General features: G+C 39.5%; 2 protein-coding genes across 4 annotated transcripts in view; one reads left to right on the top strand and one right to left on the bottom strand.

The window, feature by feature from the left end:
- Positions 1–17,743, bottom strand: part of LOC113037346 (exostosin-1) — a 342,532-nt gene that overhangs the window by 124,904 nt on the left and 199,885 nt on the right. The window lies entirely within an intron of this gene.
- On the top strand, positions 11,320–17,267 carry LOC113037351 (pleurocidin-like peptide WF3). 2 transcript variants are annotated; one of them, XM_080290017.1, is made up of 5 exons: positions 11,419–11,642; positions 11,769–11,787; positions 15,749–15,849; positions 16,739–16,757; positions 16,849–17,267. In XM_080290017.1, the coding sequence occupies exons 1-5, from the start codon at positions 11,519–11,521 to the stop codon at positions 17,000–17,002; spliced, it is 417 nt and encodes a 138-aa protein (XP_080146143.1). In that variant the 5' UTR covers positions 11,419–11,518; the 3' UTR covers positions 17,003–17,267. The 2 variants fall into 2 exon arrangements, with proteins under 2 accessions (XP_026050118.1, XP_080146143.1); XM_026194333.2 differs by lacking the exons at positions 15,749–15,849; positions 16,739–16,757; positions 16,849–17,267 and adding an exon at positions 11,909–12,227 and having other exon boundaries at positions 11,320–11,446; positions 11,551–11,642.

The following is a 17,743-nucleotide window of genomic DNA, read 5'->3' as shown; positions in this document are numbered from 1 at the left end:
CACACGGGGGGACCTGGTGAATGACCTGCAGAGAGCTGGGACCAAAGTAACAAAGGTCACCATCAGTAACACACTACAACAGCAGGGAATCAAATCCTGCAGTGCCAGACGTGTTCCGCTGCTGAAGCCAGTGCATGTCCAGGCCCGTCTGAAGTTTGCCAGAGAGCACATGGATGATACAGCAGAGGATTGGGAGAATGTCATGTGGTCAGATGAAACCAAAGTAGAACTTTTTGGTATAAACTCAACTCGTCGTGCTTGGAGGAAGACGAATACTGAGTTGCATCCCAAGAACACCATACCTACTGTGAAGCATGGGGGCGGAAACATCATGCTATGGGGCTGTTTTTCTGCCAAGGGGACAGGACGACTGATCCGTGTTAAGGACAGAGTGAATGGGGCCATGTATCGTGAGATTTTGAGCCAAAACCTCCTTCCATCAGTGAGAACTTTGAAGATGAAACGAGGCTGGGTCTTCCAACATGACAATGATCCAAAACACACCACCCGGGCAACAAAGGAGTGGCTCCGTAAGAAGCATTTGAAAGTCCTGGAGTGGCCTAGCCAGTCTCCAGACCTCAACCCCATAGAAAATCTGTGGCGGGAGTTGAAAGTCCGTGTTGCTCGGCGACAGCCCCAAAACATCACTGCTCTCGAGAAGATCTGCATGGAGGAATGGGCCAAAATACCAGCTACTGTGTGTGCAAACCTGGTAAAGACCTATAGTAAACGTTTGACCTCTGTTATTGCCAACAAAGGTTATGTTACAAAGTATTGAGTTGTACTTTTGTTATTGACCAAATACTTATTTTCCACCCTGATTTACGAATAAATTCTTTACAAATCCTACCATGTGGATTCATGGATTTTTTTTTTCACATTCTGTCTCTCACAGTTGAAGTGTACCTCTGGTGCAAATTACTGACCTCTGTCATCATTTTAGGTGGGGGAACTTGCACAATCGGTGGCTGACTAAATACTTTTTTGCCCCACTGTATTAACTCAGCATATGCTAATTTCCAATAATTTACATAGGGATGATAAAGAGATATTGTGCAACCAGTTCCCCAAATGACCTAACACTTCATTGCATGTGTGTTTTAAAGAAACACACTTGTATTTGTAATTCTTTATGTATTTACATCTAATAGGCAGTTTCATACAAAATAACATCAATCCATCCATCCATACACAAGTCCATTCATTCATTGTGGATGTGTGCTAAATTGCACAGAAATATACTATATCACCAAAAGTATTCACTCACACATAAAAATAATTAAATTCGGGTGTTTCAATCACTTCCAAGTCAAGTCAAGTGGCTTTATTGTCATTCCAACCATGTGCAGTGGTACAGTACAAAGTGAAACGAGACAACGTTCCTCCAAAACCATGGTGCTACATATGGCAAACAACAGACAATCAACACACGACTACATAAAGTGCAATGTGCAAAAACTGCATAAGAAAAACGAGGCAGTGGCACTCCAGACAGAACAGAACGATACAGACACAAGACAGTGCAGACACAACAGTGCAATTCACTAACTGGGCCCACGTCCTCATTTTAGGTTTGACAGCATTTTAGTAGGTAAAAGTGAATGCTTTGACATGAATTGAGCTGCGGTTTGGGGAAGGCCTTGAAGGGGACTGCCGATGGCTCCCGGGCCTGGCAGATCCCCATGTACTAAATAGAAGTGAAGAAATTAAAGAATGGAGAACAAGGAGGGAGGGAGGGTGGGGCACGTAAACGAGAATGATCAGCTTGCAGAACTGAGGTAACCCTATATAGATGACAGCTGGAAGGAGCGTTTGGAGGCATGGTCCTGCTCCTGAAATTCCGATACATAATCTCCAATAGAAATGTGCAAAAGACTGAGTATTGTGCAAAAAGTCACTTGATGTATGAAGGTATCCATATGTGTCAGCCCAGTACCTGAGTGTTCAGGAGTCTGACGGCTTGGGGATGAAACTGTTTCGCAGTCTGGCAGTGAGGGCCTGGATGCTCCGGTACCTCTTGCCAGAAGGCAGCAGGGTGAGGAGTGTGTGTGAGGCGTGTGTGGGGTCCTCCACAATGCTGGTGGCTTTGCAGATGCAGCAGGTGCAATAAGTGTCTGTGATGGAGGGAAGAGAGGCTCCAATGATCTTCTCAGCTGCCCTCAATGTCCGCTGTAAGGTATTGCAATCCGATGCTGTGCAGTTACCATACCAGACAGTGATGCAGCTACTCAGGATGCTCTCAATAGTCCCTCTGTAGAAGGTGGTGAGAATGGATGGAGTGAGATGGGCTTTCCTCAGCTTCTGTAGGAAGTACAGATGCTGTTGGGCCTTCTTAGTTATGGAACTAGTGTTTAGGGACCAGGAGAGGTTCTCCGCCAGGTAGACACCAAGGAATTTGGTGCTCTTGATGACCTCCACAGAGGATCCATCGATGTTAAGTGGACAGTGATCGCTCCATGCTTTCCTGAAGTCAACAATCATCTCTTTTGTTTTGTCCAAGTTTAGAGACAGGTTGTTGAGTCTACACCACTTCTCTGTATGCTGACTTGTTGTTCTTGCTGATGAGAAACAACACAGTCGAATCAATAGAAAACTTGATGATGCATTGCTGCACAGTCGTGAGTCAGCAGAGTGAACAGCAGTGGGATGAGCAAACAGGGGCTCCAGTGCTCATTGTGGTGGTGTTGGAGATGCTGTTACCGATCCGGACTGTCTGAGGTCTCTCCGTCAGAAAGTCCAGGATCCAGTTGTTGAGGGAGGTCTTCAGGCCCAGCAAGCTCAGTTTTCCAATCAGGTGCTGAGGAATGATTGTGTTGAATCCTGAAATGAAGTCTATGAAAAGCATTCGTACATATGTCTTTATTGTCCAGGAGGGTGAGGGCAAGATGTAGGGTGGTGGCGATGGCGTCATCATCTGTTTACCGGTTTGGACGATAGGCAAACTACAGTGGATCCAGTGTGGGTTGTAGCTGGGTCTTAATGTGCCTCATGACGAGCCTCTCAAAACACTTCAACATGATGGGTGTGAAAGCAATGGGATGGTAGTCATTGATGCAGGACACTGAGGACTGGACAGGACACCACGGGGATGATGGTGGTGGCCTTGAGGCACGTTGGGATGGAAGCAGTGCTCAGGGAGAGGTTGTCTCTTGGTAGACTTCCTCACCAACACGTCATTCTGAGCGTTGAACCTCAGAATGATATGATGCATAGAAGTTGTTCAGCGGAAGGGGTCACCCTGACAGGCAGGTCTCATCTTCCTGTAATTGGTAATGGCCTGGATGCCCTGCTACATGCACTGCATGTCGCCACTGTCCTGGAAGTGGCTGTGGATTCTTCTGCCATCCATGCGCTTTGTTGCTCTGGTGACTCAACCCAGTTTGGCCCTCGCTGTTCCCAGGGCCCTCTTGTCACCTCCTCTAAAGATGGAGTCTCAAGTCCTTAGCAGCTCACGCACTTCTGCAGTTATCCACTGTTTCTGATTGTAGTGTATTATAATAGTTTTGGAGACACTGACATCATTGATGGACTTGCTGATGTAGCTGGTCACAGATGATGTGTATGCCTCCAAGTTGGTGTGGTCGCCATTTGTTGCAGCCTCCCTGAACATGTCCCAGTCAGTGTGCTCAAAACAGTCCTGAAGAGCAGAGAGAGCTCCTGCAGAAGAGGTTCTGACCTGTCTTAGAACCGGTTTGCATCTGATGAGCAGTCTGTATGCCGGAATTAGTATAACAGACAAGTGGTCTGAGTATCTGAGGTGGGGGCAGGACTTCGCTCTCTATGTGCTGGGTTTGTGTAAACTAAATCCAGCGCGTTTTCCCCCCTTTTTGCAAAGTCCACATGTTGATGGAATTTCGGAAACACTGACTTAAGATTTGCATGGTTGAAATCTCCAGTGATAATAAACAGTCCACTGGGGTGTGAGTTCGGCAGCTTGCTGATCGCCCTGTACAGCTCACAGAGCGCTTCTTTGGCGTTAGTGCTGGGTGGGATGTACACTGCTGTAATGAGCACAGCAGTGAATTCCTGAGGTAGATAAAAAGTTCTGTATCGAACAGTCATAACTCTACCAGTGATGAGCACTAATAAGAAACTAGCACAGAGTTCTTGCACCATTCTCGGGTGATGTAGACACACAAGCCACCACCGCGAGTTTTACCGCACCTCTGCTTTTGACACTGTTGATAATTGTATTTTGTTAGATAGATTAAACCACTGGGTGGGTATATCGGGTACCGCATTGGAATGGTTTAAATCCTTTTTGTCTGAACGATCTTTCTCTGTGGCTACCTCTAAGTTCAGATCCTCTGTCAGCTCTGTCGCCTATGGGGTGCCACAGGGTTCTGTCTTGGGACCATTACTGTTTCTGTTGTATTTACTCTTTCTTCTGCAACTTCTTAGCTCATTAACGGATATTTCGTATCATTGTTGCGCAGATGATATTCAGCTATATATCACTTTTAGGCCACCTGATGTTTCTAAGGTTCAAATCTTCCAGTCCTGCTTTGATTCCTTTAGAGATTGGATGGCTGATAATTATCTTCAAATAAATGCTGAGAAAACTGAAGTCATTGTCTTTGCTCCTGAGAAATTGGTTCCCCTCGTGGTTAAAAATCTAGGCCCTCTTGCTTCGCTCTTGTTTTTACCAATTAAGAAATATTGCTAAACTGAGTCCCATTGTGTCACGCTCCGAATTGGAAATGATTAGTCATGCTTTTGTTTCATCTCACTTAGATTATTGTAATTCCTTGTTTACTTGCTTTAGTAATGCCTCCCTGGAACGACTGCAGGGTGCTCAAAGTGTTGCTGCTAGGCTTCAGACAAAGTATCCAAAATACTCCCATGCCACTCCCCGGCTGATTCAACTGCATTGGCTCCCTGTCAAGTTCAGGGTCCATTTTAAGGTTATAATCATGACCTATAGGGCCCTGCACGGTGTAGCTCTAACTTACATCAGTGATCTTCTTCTTCCTTATTGCCCCAGCAGGTCCCTGAGGTCTTGTGACCAGGGCTTGCTGGTTGTCCAGCATACAAGGTTAAAAACAAAAGGTGACAGAGCGTATGTATCAGTGGCTCCCAGGCTCTAGAACTCGCTCCCTTTGAGTTTGAGATCTGTGGACTCAGTCATTTCTTTTAAAAAGCAGTTAAAAACCTATCTGTTTAAACTTGCTTTTGGTTGATTCTGTTTGTTTGAGGTTGTATGTCCATTTCTGCTTCTGTGAAGCACTTTGTGATTTTTTTATCTTGAAAGGTGCTATATAAATAAAATTTTACTTTACTTTACTTACAGAGCTGCATTTCTGTTGGCACGAAATGTGGTGAGCCCATGTAGCTCAATGGCAGTATCCGGAACTCTGTCAGAGAGCTATGTTTCCGTGAAAACAAAGAAGCAACAGTACCTAAAATCCTGCTGTGTGGTCTGCTGGAGTTGGATGTAGTCCAGTTTATTGTCAAGAGAGCAGGATGGATGGGAAAGCCGGCCGGCTTGGATTTGCTCTTAGGCTAACACGGACCGCCACATGCTTGGCGCGCTTCCGCTTTCTCGAAGCGGAAGCTTCTATGCAACAAGTCCACTTATGAAATTTACTCGCTACTAAATATTCCACAGTTCAGTGTTAGTGGTAAGGCAATGACAATGGGTGGGCTGGAATCATATACCATTTGGATTAGGAATGGGATGGCACTATAATTTAGATGGGCTTGAAAGCAGACAATCGAATACTTTGGCAGTATAGTGTAGCTTATGAGATTGCAGATATTGAGCTGTTTGAACATGTGCTTCTGAAACAATGTGCTCCTTCAAAAAAATAAATGAATGAAAATGGTGTTCTAAAGAGCTTTATCACATTAACCCTATAAACCCTAACCTAGGGTTTAAAGCAGGGGTGGGCAATTCCAGGCCTCAAGGGCCGGTGTCCTGCAGATTTTAGATACCACCCTGGGTCAACGCACCTGAATCAAATGATTCGTTTATTACCAGGCCTCTGGAGAACTTCAAGACATGTTGAGGAGGTAATTTAGCCATTTAAATCAGCTGTGTTGGATCAAGGACACATCTAAAACTTGCAGGACCCCACCCCTGGTTTAAAGGGTAAATTAGGGTTAGGGTTTAAAGGGTTAACTGATTACATGTCAATACATTTTTAGAGTAACTATACACAATTGTTTTCAATCAAAAACACAGCCCAATCCTCCCACCTAAACACCAACACTTTTCACCAACACTGAAAAGTGTTGGTGAAGTCATTTTTTAAAAAAAGTAATAAATTACTAATTACTGATTACTTCTCCAAAAAAGTAATCCTCTTACTTTACTGATTACTTATTTCAACAGTAACTAGTTACATTTTTAAAAACATGATACACAACCTGAATAAGTAATAAAGCAATAGACCTTTCAGCCCAATTCTATTTTTATGCATAATCCATCATATAAAATCAAATCAAATGGAAAGCCTCTTTTTAAAAATCATTTTATGAGTTGTAATCTTTTAATTTTATGCACATTGCATTAAGCAAAGATTTAATTATATGTAACACTGTGTTTGACTTGAAGAATTTTTTTAACATTTAAACCTATTTTCTGCATAATCCAGCATATAAAATATAACAATGTTTTGTGTTTACACTCATTCTTTAAAATAGATGCAAGTAAAACACAGCAAAAAATAAAATAAAATCAAAGATTCAGCGACACTAAGTCCTGTCGCTCTTAAATCTATTGCCACCTGTTTAGCAGGAAGGAATGGGGCGGTGGAGTTTTGTCCGGTGGCCATGTCAGTGGGGGGTTCCAGACATTTCTCTGTGAATTTCACATTCCCGTGGCGGCTTGCTAGGTGTTTGCTCAGATTTTAAGCTTAATTTTTCGCTGTAGAAAGAAGCTTTCTTCCCAAGCAGAGTGTACAGCGCACGCTAATGTTTTTGTCACTTTCTACATAATCAAACTCAAAGTAATGTAAGTATGTCCACGCTTTAAACACTGCATGGTCGTACTCTCTCCCGCACTCCATATTATCCATTTTTGATCTACACACGTCTGTTGCTGTCACGGACATCACACGCTTATACGGCATTGTCATGAGACACTCTCACAAACAAAATCACGACGGTTTAGTAACGCATTAACACAGCGTACTTGTGGGAAAGTAACAGTAATAAAATTACTTGTTTTTTTCAATAGCAATCCCTTACATTACTTGTTGCTTGAAAAAAGTAATCGGATTTCGTGTTACAGCCCATCTCTGCTGCTGGGAACTATAAATGTATCAAATATAGCAGTCTGGGAACCCAGCCAGCTAATGATGTCTCTGATGTCTTTATGATATAATCATAAGAAGGTATCTATTAATATAGATTATGAAGATTAGAGTAAAAAGAGTATTTTTAATAGAGAAACTGTATTAATATTATGGTCAGGTTTAATGCGGTACAATCGTGGTCGTCGTCTTTTTTTTTCTTTCTTTTTTTTTTTAATCGTTGTCATTTGGAAATGAGATCGCACATAAGTATGAATCGAAATCGCGATTTTCTAACGATTAATCGTGCAGCCCTAGTCTTTACTATGCTGTACTAAATTACCTAATATTCTCATAGAATACACATTTTGAATGACACAAGATGATTCTATATTTATTTGTTTTTCAAGACCTTATAAACCAGTGACGTCAAACATAAGGCCCAGGGGCCAGAAACGGTCTGGCAAAGACTCCAATCCAGCCCACCAGACAACTTTGGAAAACGTGACAGAGGACTTGCATTTTGGACTTTTAAATGTATTTTCTTGCCCTGCTAGACCTCAGTGCAGAATTCCATAACATTGACCATAACATTTTATTATAATGATACTTTTAACCTTATAAAGGGAGCTTACGCAGGGGAGAGCAGTGGTCATGATTTATGAGCTGAATCATTGTTCTTTTGCAAAATTCTGAGCACATTTTAATGAACACCAACACAACATTGGTGTGATTTTAACTACACACAATAATTAGTTAATATAGTTTAGTTAACACAGTTTTCTTATTTATATATACTGAGTTTTCTTAGAGACCTGGAATGTAAACGTGCCTGTGTTTAAAGGACTTTGGTTAAGCTTCCATCCATCTATTTTCTTCTGGTTATCCAGGGCTGGGCCTGTGGGGGCAGGAACCTTAGTAGAGAAGCCTAGATCTCCCTCTCCCCAGCCACCTCCTCCAGCTTCTCTGGGAAAACACCAAGGCTCTCCCAGGCCAGCTGAGAGATATAATCTCTCCAGTGTGTCCTAGGCCTGCCTGGGGCCTCCTCTTGGTGGGACATGCCCAGAACACCTCATCCAGGAGGCATTTTAATCAGATGCCCAACCTGTTTGTACACACCTGTGTACAAACAGGTACTCCCAGACACAGACTATGCAAACACCAAAAACGCAGTCAAGCGCTGTCAGAAACATGCCAAATCCTAACTGTTTAGAAGTGTTGGCCAATCAGAAGTCTAGAAGCCTGGCTGGAAAAAATGTAAACAGGGTTTTATGCTAACCTTAAATACTTCTGAATTTTGTTTTTCTGGAAAGGCACCTAATTTTGTGTTACTTTCAAGTGCCTTCATCATTTCAAATGTTAATAACTAAAGACAGCATTTTGCTGTTGTGTAGACTCACAACTTAGGAATGAACAAAATGCATACAGCATAAATAAATTTAATAAAAAAAAATGTATTCAATAACCGACAACAACATTCAGTCAGGATTTGGGTTGTGAGAGCGTTTGTGTTGAATGTAGAAGTTCACTGTGACGCCTCTGTCTTTTTAAATGGAGGGACAGTAACTGCATGTGTACATGTAAAGCTGGGCTTACACTGTGCGATTTTTGGCCCATTTTGAGACAATTTTCAGTCATGTGACCATTTTGGGGATCAGCCAGAGTTTCACCTTAATCGTGTGTCGTGCATTGTGTAGTATACATGGGGTAACGAAGAGCGATTAACACCTCACAACCAGCTCCCGATCAGCAATCGTATGATCACAAGAAAATGAAACCTGTTTGAAATCCTGGTCGCCCCTCGTGAAGCAATGCCACGAGCCGATTTAACGCAACCTCTCACACTGCACATGCGCAAACACAGAAATGGAAGTCAAAAAGACAGAGTACCATGGCAGTGCAGCGTGTGATCTGGACACAAGAGATGGAGGCCCAACTTGTAGAAGTTGGCAGGCTCATCCGAGCTTTTTCGATGTGGCCTCACAAAATTATCACGACCGCAACAACCGTAAAAAATTGTTGGGTGGACATTGCTGCTCAATTGCAGCTGTCTGGTCAATGTTTTTACATTAGCAATTTAGCAAAGTTGATGGTGGTGGTGTGTGTGTGTCTGGGAGAGGGAGAGACATTTTGTGTTATAACTTGTTAGGGACGGACAGTGTGAGCACTCAGGTTGCATCAGAGCATCGGGCTGTATAGTGTGAGACCCTGCATCGAGACCAACAAACTTATAACCCCTGCAAGTCAATCGTACAGTTTGAGCAGGAGCTGAATAACGTGATTGAAAAAAATCGCACAGTGCATGTCTTTTCTCTCCCTCTCTCTTCTCCTGTGTTTCTTTCCCTCTCCTGTCCAACTTCTTTTTTCTTCATCTCTCTCCCCGGTCTGTTTTGGTTTTTATAAGTTAGAATTAAAAGTAAATAAATAATTACATAAATAAATAAATAAATAATAAAAGTAAAGCTGTTGGAATTCTTCTTGACCTTCAGACAATAATTCTGAATGCTACAGTGCCGGACAGAACAGGCAAAATAAATAAATAAATAAATCTGTCTGTCTCTTCATTATTGAAGTGAATATTTTTGAAGTGTCACTATTGCTTGGAGGCAAATTACCAAAGGATTGTAGACAAGTCGGCATTTACCAGGAAAACTCCAGAAACCTTAGTAATTTGACTGTGGCCAAAGAAATTATATATCATATCATATGATATCATATATCACATCATATATCACGTATCATAAGTTTTCCAGTGCTGCCCATTTTTGTGACTGATTACTGCGTTTTTGTGATGGAGGTCTTAGAAGAAGAAAAAATCTGAAACAAGCTGTTAAACCCAGGAAAGGAGTACAGTGTAGTACAAACAAACATCATGCAATATCAGAAGGGAGTGTCACAGGCTGGGTCTCTGACCCAGTGCTCTGAGCCTCTCTTTTGTATTTGTTTCATTTTTGATATGTTATTAGTTTTTGTGTCAGTTCCTATCTGTCTTTAGTTTGGGTTGTTATTGTTTATTGTTCCTTGGTTTTCTATGTTTTGGGGTTTTGGTATTTATCATTATGTATTTAGGTCTGTTAAGTTTGGGTTGCCATGCTTAGTTTTAGTGTTCCTGTTTTATTTTGACAGTGTCTTGTGTTCCTTGTTCATTATAGTTAGCTTTCTTTTCTTGGTCCTGTCATTAGGGTTATGTCTGTCAGCTGTTCCCCCATGTGTCTCTACTTCCACTGATCACCTCATGTGGGTATTTAAGCCTTCTGTTTTCTGCTTGTCATTGTCGGTTCGTCTGTTTATTTGACCTCAGTCACAGTCATGGTTTTCGTCTGTTATTCTACGGTAGTCTTAGTCTTTGCCTGTTATTTTCCACCACAGTTATAGTTATAGTGTTTTGGTCTCAGTCCCTCTTAGTGTTTTTGTTTCTTAGTGTTTTTGTCAGTTTGCTTTGGTTTCCTGTGCCGTCATTAATAAAGGATCACTTTTCTGTTACAACTTACAACTCCTTGTCCATCATCTGCTTTTGGGTCCTGCTTCCTCGCACATCGGCGCACCCCGCCGTGACAGGGAGTCTAAAAGTTTTGGCCACTTATGGCAAGCCAATATGGTAATTGTGAATGTGTTATTTCCTCTTTCCAAAGTCACACTGTTCCATGTTAATGACTGGTTCTAATAGGGGCAGCGTATGCTTGTTTGTTTTTTACTTGTATACATTCTTAACCTATAGCCATTATTTCTAAAAAATAAAAATAAAAATAAAAAAATGTTCAATGTCATATGTTAATAATCAGTAATTAGTTTTAGTCATCCCAAAAATATTCTTCAATTTACTGTCAGTTTCAAATATGGGGTTAAGATTTGTCATCATTAAACCCTAGGGAGACAACACTTACCAGCAGTAAATGTTTATTTTTTTATTCTTTATTTAAAACATAATTAAAAATTTGAATATCAAAACAGCTTTCCAGTAATGTTATGAAACATGTCTAATTAGGTCAATTAAAGAAAATTTTAAATATGGGGAAGTAATAAAAAGTGTGACCTGTGTGAACTGATGGCACTGTATACATTCTTGTGCCCTTCCTGTAATCATGTACCACAGCTACTACGCATGCATGTCCACCAAATATAAAGAGAGCCTGACCAGCCACTCAGCCGTCAGAGAAATCTAAATCCCTTGTGATAAAAGACTTTCATTTGGCATTTAGAGAGTGGAAAAGGTAACATGTTTTATAACAGATGAATCACAGTTATTCTGTAAATGTGCTGAGAATGGTCAATGTCTATTCCTGATGATGATTCTTTTTTCTTTTCTTTTTTTTAGGATGAAGTGTATTGTGGCATTTCTTGTGCTGTCGATGGTCACCCTCATGGCTGAACCTGGAGAGTGCATTTGGGACGCAGTTTTCCATGGAGGTATAGTTTTTGAAAAAGCATGTTTTAGAAAAAAAGGTTGACATAAGCATACAATTGTGCTGAATGTACTACTAAATATTCATATTTATATATTTATATTATTTTCTTCTCGTTTGTTTTATTTAGCCAAACATTTTCTTCATCGGTAAGAGAGTTTATAACAGTTATGATAATAATAATAATAATAATCAGTAGTAGTAGTAGTAGTAAAAGTGGTAGTATAATGCAAAATTTCTGTTGTAATGTGTCTGCTTTGCTACCACTAGGCTCGTCAATGGACCTGGTGTCAAGGATGCTGTCAAGGATGTCCAACAAAAGCAAGAGCAGCAAAAAGATCAGGAGCTGGATAAGCGTGCAATCAGTTACCACCGTCGTCGACTTAATTTTGACTAAATTCAAGCTACCACCAAAAAAACCTCCATTCTATTGAAAAGAAAAGCTTCGTCTATAACAACAGAAATAAAATGCAGCTAATTATTTCTTGAAACTATACTTTGTGTTACTTTACTTGATAAAGTACTCTTAGTGTTTTTGTTTTTGTGAATTGTCTGTTCTTTAATAAATTCATATTATAGCATGCTGAAACCTTGGGTGTCTAGGCTTATGTAATACAAATATGATTGCAATACATCAAAAGGAGGCAGCTGATTATTACAAACTCGATCGCCCTTAGAAATTTGAAGGGCTAAAGGTAAGCAAATTTAATATAGGGCACACTGTAACAGTCACAATGATGTGGTGTCTCTTCAATGCAACCTAAGCCAAGGGTTTATGATGTCATTAGTGTGTGGCACTGCCCTCTCTGTGAATTATGGGAACAATGTGCTTGTGCAGGTAGAGAGACAGACTTTATATGTTTTACCTCTCCACAAACTTTTGCAACGTTACAGGTTGTATGAACACTGTGTGTCATGTTTGATAAGCAGCAGCCGTTCAACCGGGCCTTGTATGGTTGATGAAGAGAAGGTACATAAAAGGATACGCTGTGGAACTCCCAGTACCAGTGTGATCATGTATTCTTCGTACTATCCTGCTAAGGTTTCTACCGCCTCCTCTCAACCACTGAACACAACCCGTTACAACGCCTTGCAGACTCCACATTTTATGTCATCTTTCAGGTATTTGTGTGGAAAGTTTACTGTTATTGCTCTGGAAGTCATTATAGGGGGGAAAAAATGTCTGGCCTTCGGTTAGCCATTCTGTTCATTTTAGCCGCTATGGTGCCTGACTGGAGCTTCCATGTGGTACTGAGGCAGGTTATTGGCCGGTAGTTGGATGGGACCGGTCCCTTTCTGATATCAGGACCATCCGGCCTTCAGTTAGCCATTCCGTATCTTTGAGAATGTCTTTGTGAGTCAGTCATTTGGGTCCTATCTCTCTCCACTCCACAATTATGTTTCAAAATGTAGTTCTAAAATATTCAGTACTTTTATTACAATTAAATGTATTCCCCACTGCTGTGTAATCTATGTTGATGATGATGGACCTGCGACCAGAACAGCAGATGTGTGCCCTGTGTACCACTCTCATAGAGCACCCTTTTCAAAAATCAAATGTTGTTTGAAACAGATACTGGTGATTTAAAAAATATAAACAGTGGGGATAGGGATAGGTTAATTGGATAATCCAAATTGCCACTAGGTGTGAATGTGCGAGTGAATGTGAGTATGAATGGTCTGTCCTTGTGTGTTGGCCCTGCGACAGACTGGCGACCTGTCCAGGGTGTACCCCGCCTCTCGTCCTATGACAGCTGGGATTGGCTCCAGCACCCCCCGCGACCCTGAAAAGGATAAGCGGTAGCGAATGGATGGATGGATAAACAGCTTTTAATTGATAGTACTATTTATCTGATGCTGCCATATCAGATAAATAGTTTGTTTTTCATCGTCTTCTATCTAAATCACCAGGAAAATGATCAAAAAACATTCTCTTTTTTTATTTGATTATTCCTGCACCCAAGAAGGCAGCAGAATATAGCTGTTAAGAGGAAACAAATAGCAATGATAATTTTTATGTAAAGAATGTATAAGTCATTGGGTGTGATTGCTGCTTGTTATCACATCCAATATTGCAGAGTTCTTGCATGATGTTTACATGATGCCACATGCACAACCTCAGTAGCGGATATTTTGGACAAAGGATGTTGAAAAACTAGTAGGCAGGAGTTGTTGTGAAGGAGGATGTGCAGAGAGTTGGCATGGCAGAAGAGAATGCTATGGATAGAGTGAAATATAGGCAGCTAATTCACTGTGGCGACCCATTAGGAAGCAGCTAAAAGAAGAAGTTGCAACACAATATTTATTTATACTAAAAATAACCCTCTAAAGTCTAACCTGTTGCTGGCTTCAGACAAGTGTTTTTTAAACATCTCTAAGTCCTGTAAGTCGTGAACCATTTGACTCTGCGCTTTTCAGTGATATTAAGGTCATTACGGTAATCCCAGGCACAGGGTGGCAGAAGCCTCAGGAAGACCAAATTGAGAGAAGAGAGTGTGTGAGTGTGATGCAGCTCTACAGAAGTCGTGAAAAGGAAATAACCATCTCTGGATAAAGAAGGGCCCAAGAGTACATCTTTCACAATCTTACAATACTGAGATTACAGCTATTAAGCAACTCTATGTGAATGGTATTCATGGCCATTGATCAATAGGCTTTGATCAAGGGTTGTTGATCAATTGCCATGACAGTTTGCATATTAATGATCAAGGAACTGACCTTTTTTAAAAAAAAAAATTTATAATCTGTTATATCTTGTAAAGCACTTTGTGATTTCTATCTAGAAATGTGCTATATAAATAAAATTTTACTTACTTACTTACCTCATGGCCCATTGTTCATTCAGTGGGCTTGTTTCACTCATTGTGCAAATGTATTGTTTATAAGATTGCCCACAGTTAGCTGAGACTGAAGAAGTCACTTGGATGAATGACGAAACGTTTTTCCCACTGAAAACGCTACGTCCAGATGAGCAGAATCAACCTTTTGCTTTATAGAAAACTAACATTTTTTTTGCTGTTTGCTGTGCTTTTTTTTTGTTTTTTTGCCAAGATTTGGATATGGCGCCTTGCCTGGGATTGCCGTGACGACCTTAATATCACTGAAAAGCACAGTGTTGCTGCTTTCAGGAAATGGAATTTTGCAATTGCACCAATGGTCCAAGAATGATAGCAGTTTGGCCTAAGAGTTTGACAAAAAACATAATTAGTATAATATTACTATAAAGATCACCACTAATTAATATTAATAGTATATTAATATAGAGATCTAGAGTCCTTCCTTTCCTCCTCCATACTTTTGTTTTCCCATCTTTATTGTAAAAGTTAATTGATTCAATCTCCAAAGAATTCCTCACCAGAACTGTGCAGGGTATTTTAGCTATTTTCAAGCACAATGTAATCTGGACTGAAAAGTTCAACTTCAGTCATTTTATGCTTAATTTGCCATTGAAAGGCAATGGAACAGATCTCATCTCACCATGAAACTGCCTGTCCCTAAATTTTTCCAATTACTTTTAAACTTCTGAAAATAGTTATAGTCAAAGGTAGAAGTTTTGTCAATTAAAGCTGGAAGTCTGCACTTTATTCACACCTTGAGCTTTGGGCAAAATTGCAAAAAAAGAAGAAAGAAAAGATAGCACTGTATGAGCTCTTTTTGTTTGTTTGTTTTTTTTTAAGATTTTGGTCAAGTATAAAAAAAATATTTAAAAAATTCTAGAAACATTTTCATCAAGATATAGCGATTTAAAGTGGGATAATGTGTTCAATTGTTTGACACTGAGCACAAAGATGATCATTACATGACCAAAGACTGTGCAGTTATGCAGGTTTTTTTGCATTTCAAAATACCATGTGATAGTCTAATTTTTCTTTTCCTTCCTGTTTTGCATAAGCAAGACAAAGTAATCCAGCTGGTACATAAAGAGATGAGTAAACAGACAGAGATCATTACTTGTAGGCTGTATACCACTTACTTTCCAAAAGTTGAAGAGTTGAATTCCATTTCAATCAGAAAGGTATGTAATGTTAAATATGTTACCATTTTCCTACTTTACTTTGAACTAGCTGCTCAAAAACAACAATTTACAATTTCTTTGGTTCTTATCTCTAGGATGAAGTGCACTATACTGTTCCTTGTGCTGTCGATGGTCGTCCTCATGGCTGAACCTGGGGAAGGCTTTATTTCCCATATTATTGGTGGAATTATTCATGGTAATCTTGTTGATATTTAGATTTTTTTACAGTAACCCGTTCTCATGGTATTCTAATAATCATCATCTTGGTAGAAATTGTAGAAAATGTATGAATGGAGATGTGTAACTACTGTAATAACATTACAGTGTTTAATGTTAATTTAATGTTGGACTACTATGTTTACCAGTTTCTTTGCTCGCATTTCCTATGTAAATCACAAGTTTACTATATGCATAACCATAAACACATACATATACATTTAAAATTTTAGAAAGAAACACACCAAGGTTTAAGTTTGGACAATAGCATATAGGGGTACTTTCATTATTTTACACGGGAACCTTATGAGGATGAGAACCAATTTCTCTGAAAAAGTGAGGTGTCTGATTTTATTTAAAAGCAACAGCTAATGTCAGATTTGGCTGGAGGCTTATGGGCTTAAAAATTTAAAGTTGACCTGTAAAATTGTCTAATATTGAAAACATCTTACCCTCTGCCTCATTTATTTTACCTTTGTTTACTTAAAATTAGGAATGCCAGTGATCATTACTTCCTCACTATAATACAGTTAACACAAAAAAATAAGCTAGCTTCCTCAAAGTATTTTATCAGCAAAAAATAGGTTTTTGGCCGTGGTATCAGATACCATGATCGCAGCTCAATTATCATTTCTAGACAAAGCTAATTTAGGATAAGTAAGTTGTACACTACAGTTACGGTAACAGCATTATACATCCTGCATTACTGTGTTTTATATTATATGAATTATAGTATGGTAAGATGTACACTACAGGCACATTCCCTTTGAATGGTATAATTGCATTGTACATCCTGCATTAATATTATATGTATAATACTGTGTCAAATTCATACTACATTATTTCCATCTCTTTTTTCTTTTATTCAGCTGGCAAGGCTATCCATCGGTAAGAACTTGTGCTTCTACAATTATTGCAAATGCTTGACAACTACTCTTGTTGCATGTGGATCTAAATTGTCATTTCTCTCTGACCACAGCTTAATACAACGTCACAGACGAAGAGGAGAACTGCAGGTAGAGCAGAAACTGCAGCAACAACTACAGCAACTGAAACAACTTCAGCAACAGGAAAAGCTGAACCAACGCTTTAACCAAGAGCAGCTCAAACGAGAGAGAGTTGTTTTTAACTAGACTTCCACCCGAAAGAGAAAGTCTAAAACTCTTTACTGTAGTTGAAAAGAATGCATAACCGAATTAATATAACCACGCGTGGCTTTAAGACATGTTTGAATGATTGAGTACATGATGAGATGATTTAAAGAGACAAATAAGTTGTTCTGAATAAATTCTCAATAACGTTAAATATTCTGCATCACTTGTAATGTGTAGAACTGCTTTATTATTTCACCAACCCATTTTAATATAATGCTAAAAAATAAATCTGCATGCACAAAAACATTTGTCCTTAAAGGACACAGTGGTTTGAATTATTGTTGAAGTAATTTGAAACTTTTCTGTGACCTTTATATAGTCATAAATATCTTAACCACTTTCAATACTACAGTATGTTCATTTTAAATGTTTTTAAAATTCAGGTTATAGGTCTCTTAAGTTGTCTGTAATAAAGTTTTTGATATTCCAGGACTGCAAAGTATTGTTAAATCCAAACTTGGTGCCACGTCTTGGTGAGAAGAAAGTAATACAAATAGACAAATAGATAAACTGACAAGAAGGAAAAACTGATTATAAATGATAAAATATGGGATGTGGATTTTTTTTTTTAGCATTGTGGTGACGTTAGAACATGTGACTCAGGAGTTAGAGTAGATTGTCATTCAATCACCAGCAATGAAAAACAGAAAAACAATCCTACAGCTTAATTAAAAAAAAAAAAACATAATAAATTACAGTATATTTTTAACAAACACATCT

This window comes from Astatotilapia calliptera, chromosome 15 (genome assembly GCF_964374335.1).
Source record: "Astatotilapia calliptera chromosome 15, fAstCal68.1, whole genome shotgun sequence".
NCBI lineage: Eukaryota > Metazoa > Chordata > Actinopteri > Cichliformes > Cichlidae > Astatotilapia > Astatotilapia calliptera.
This window is presented reverse-complemented; position numbering and strand designations above follow the sequence as displayed.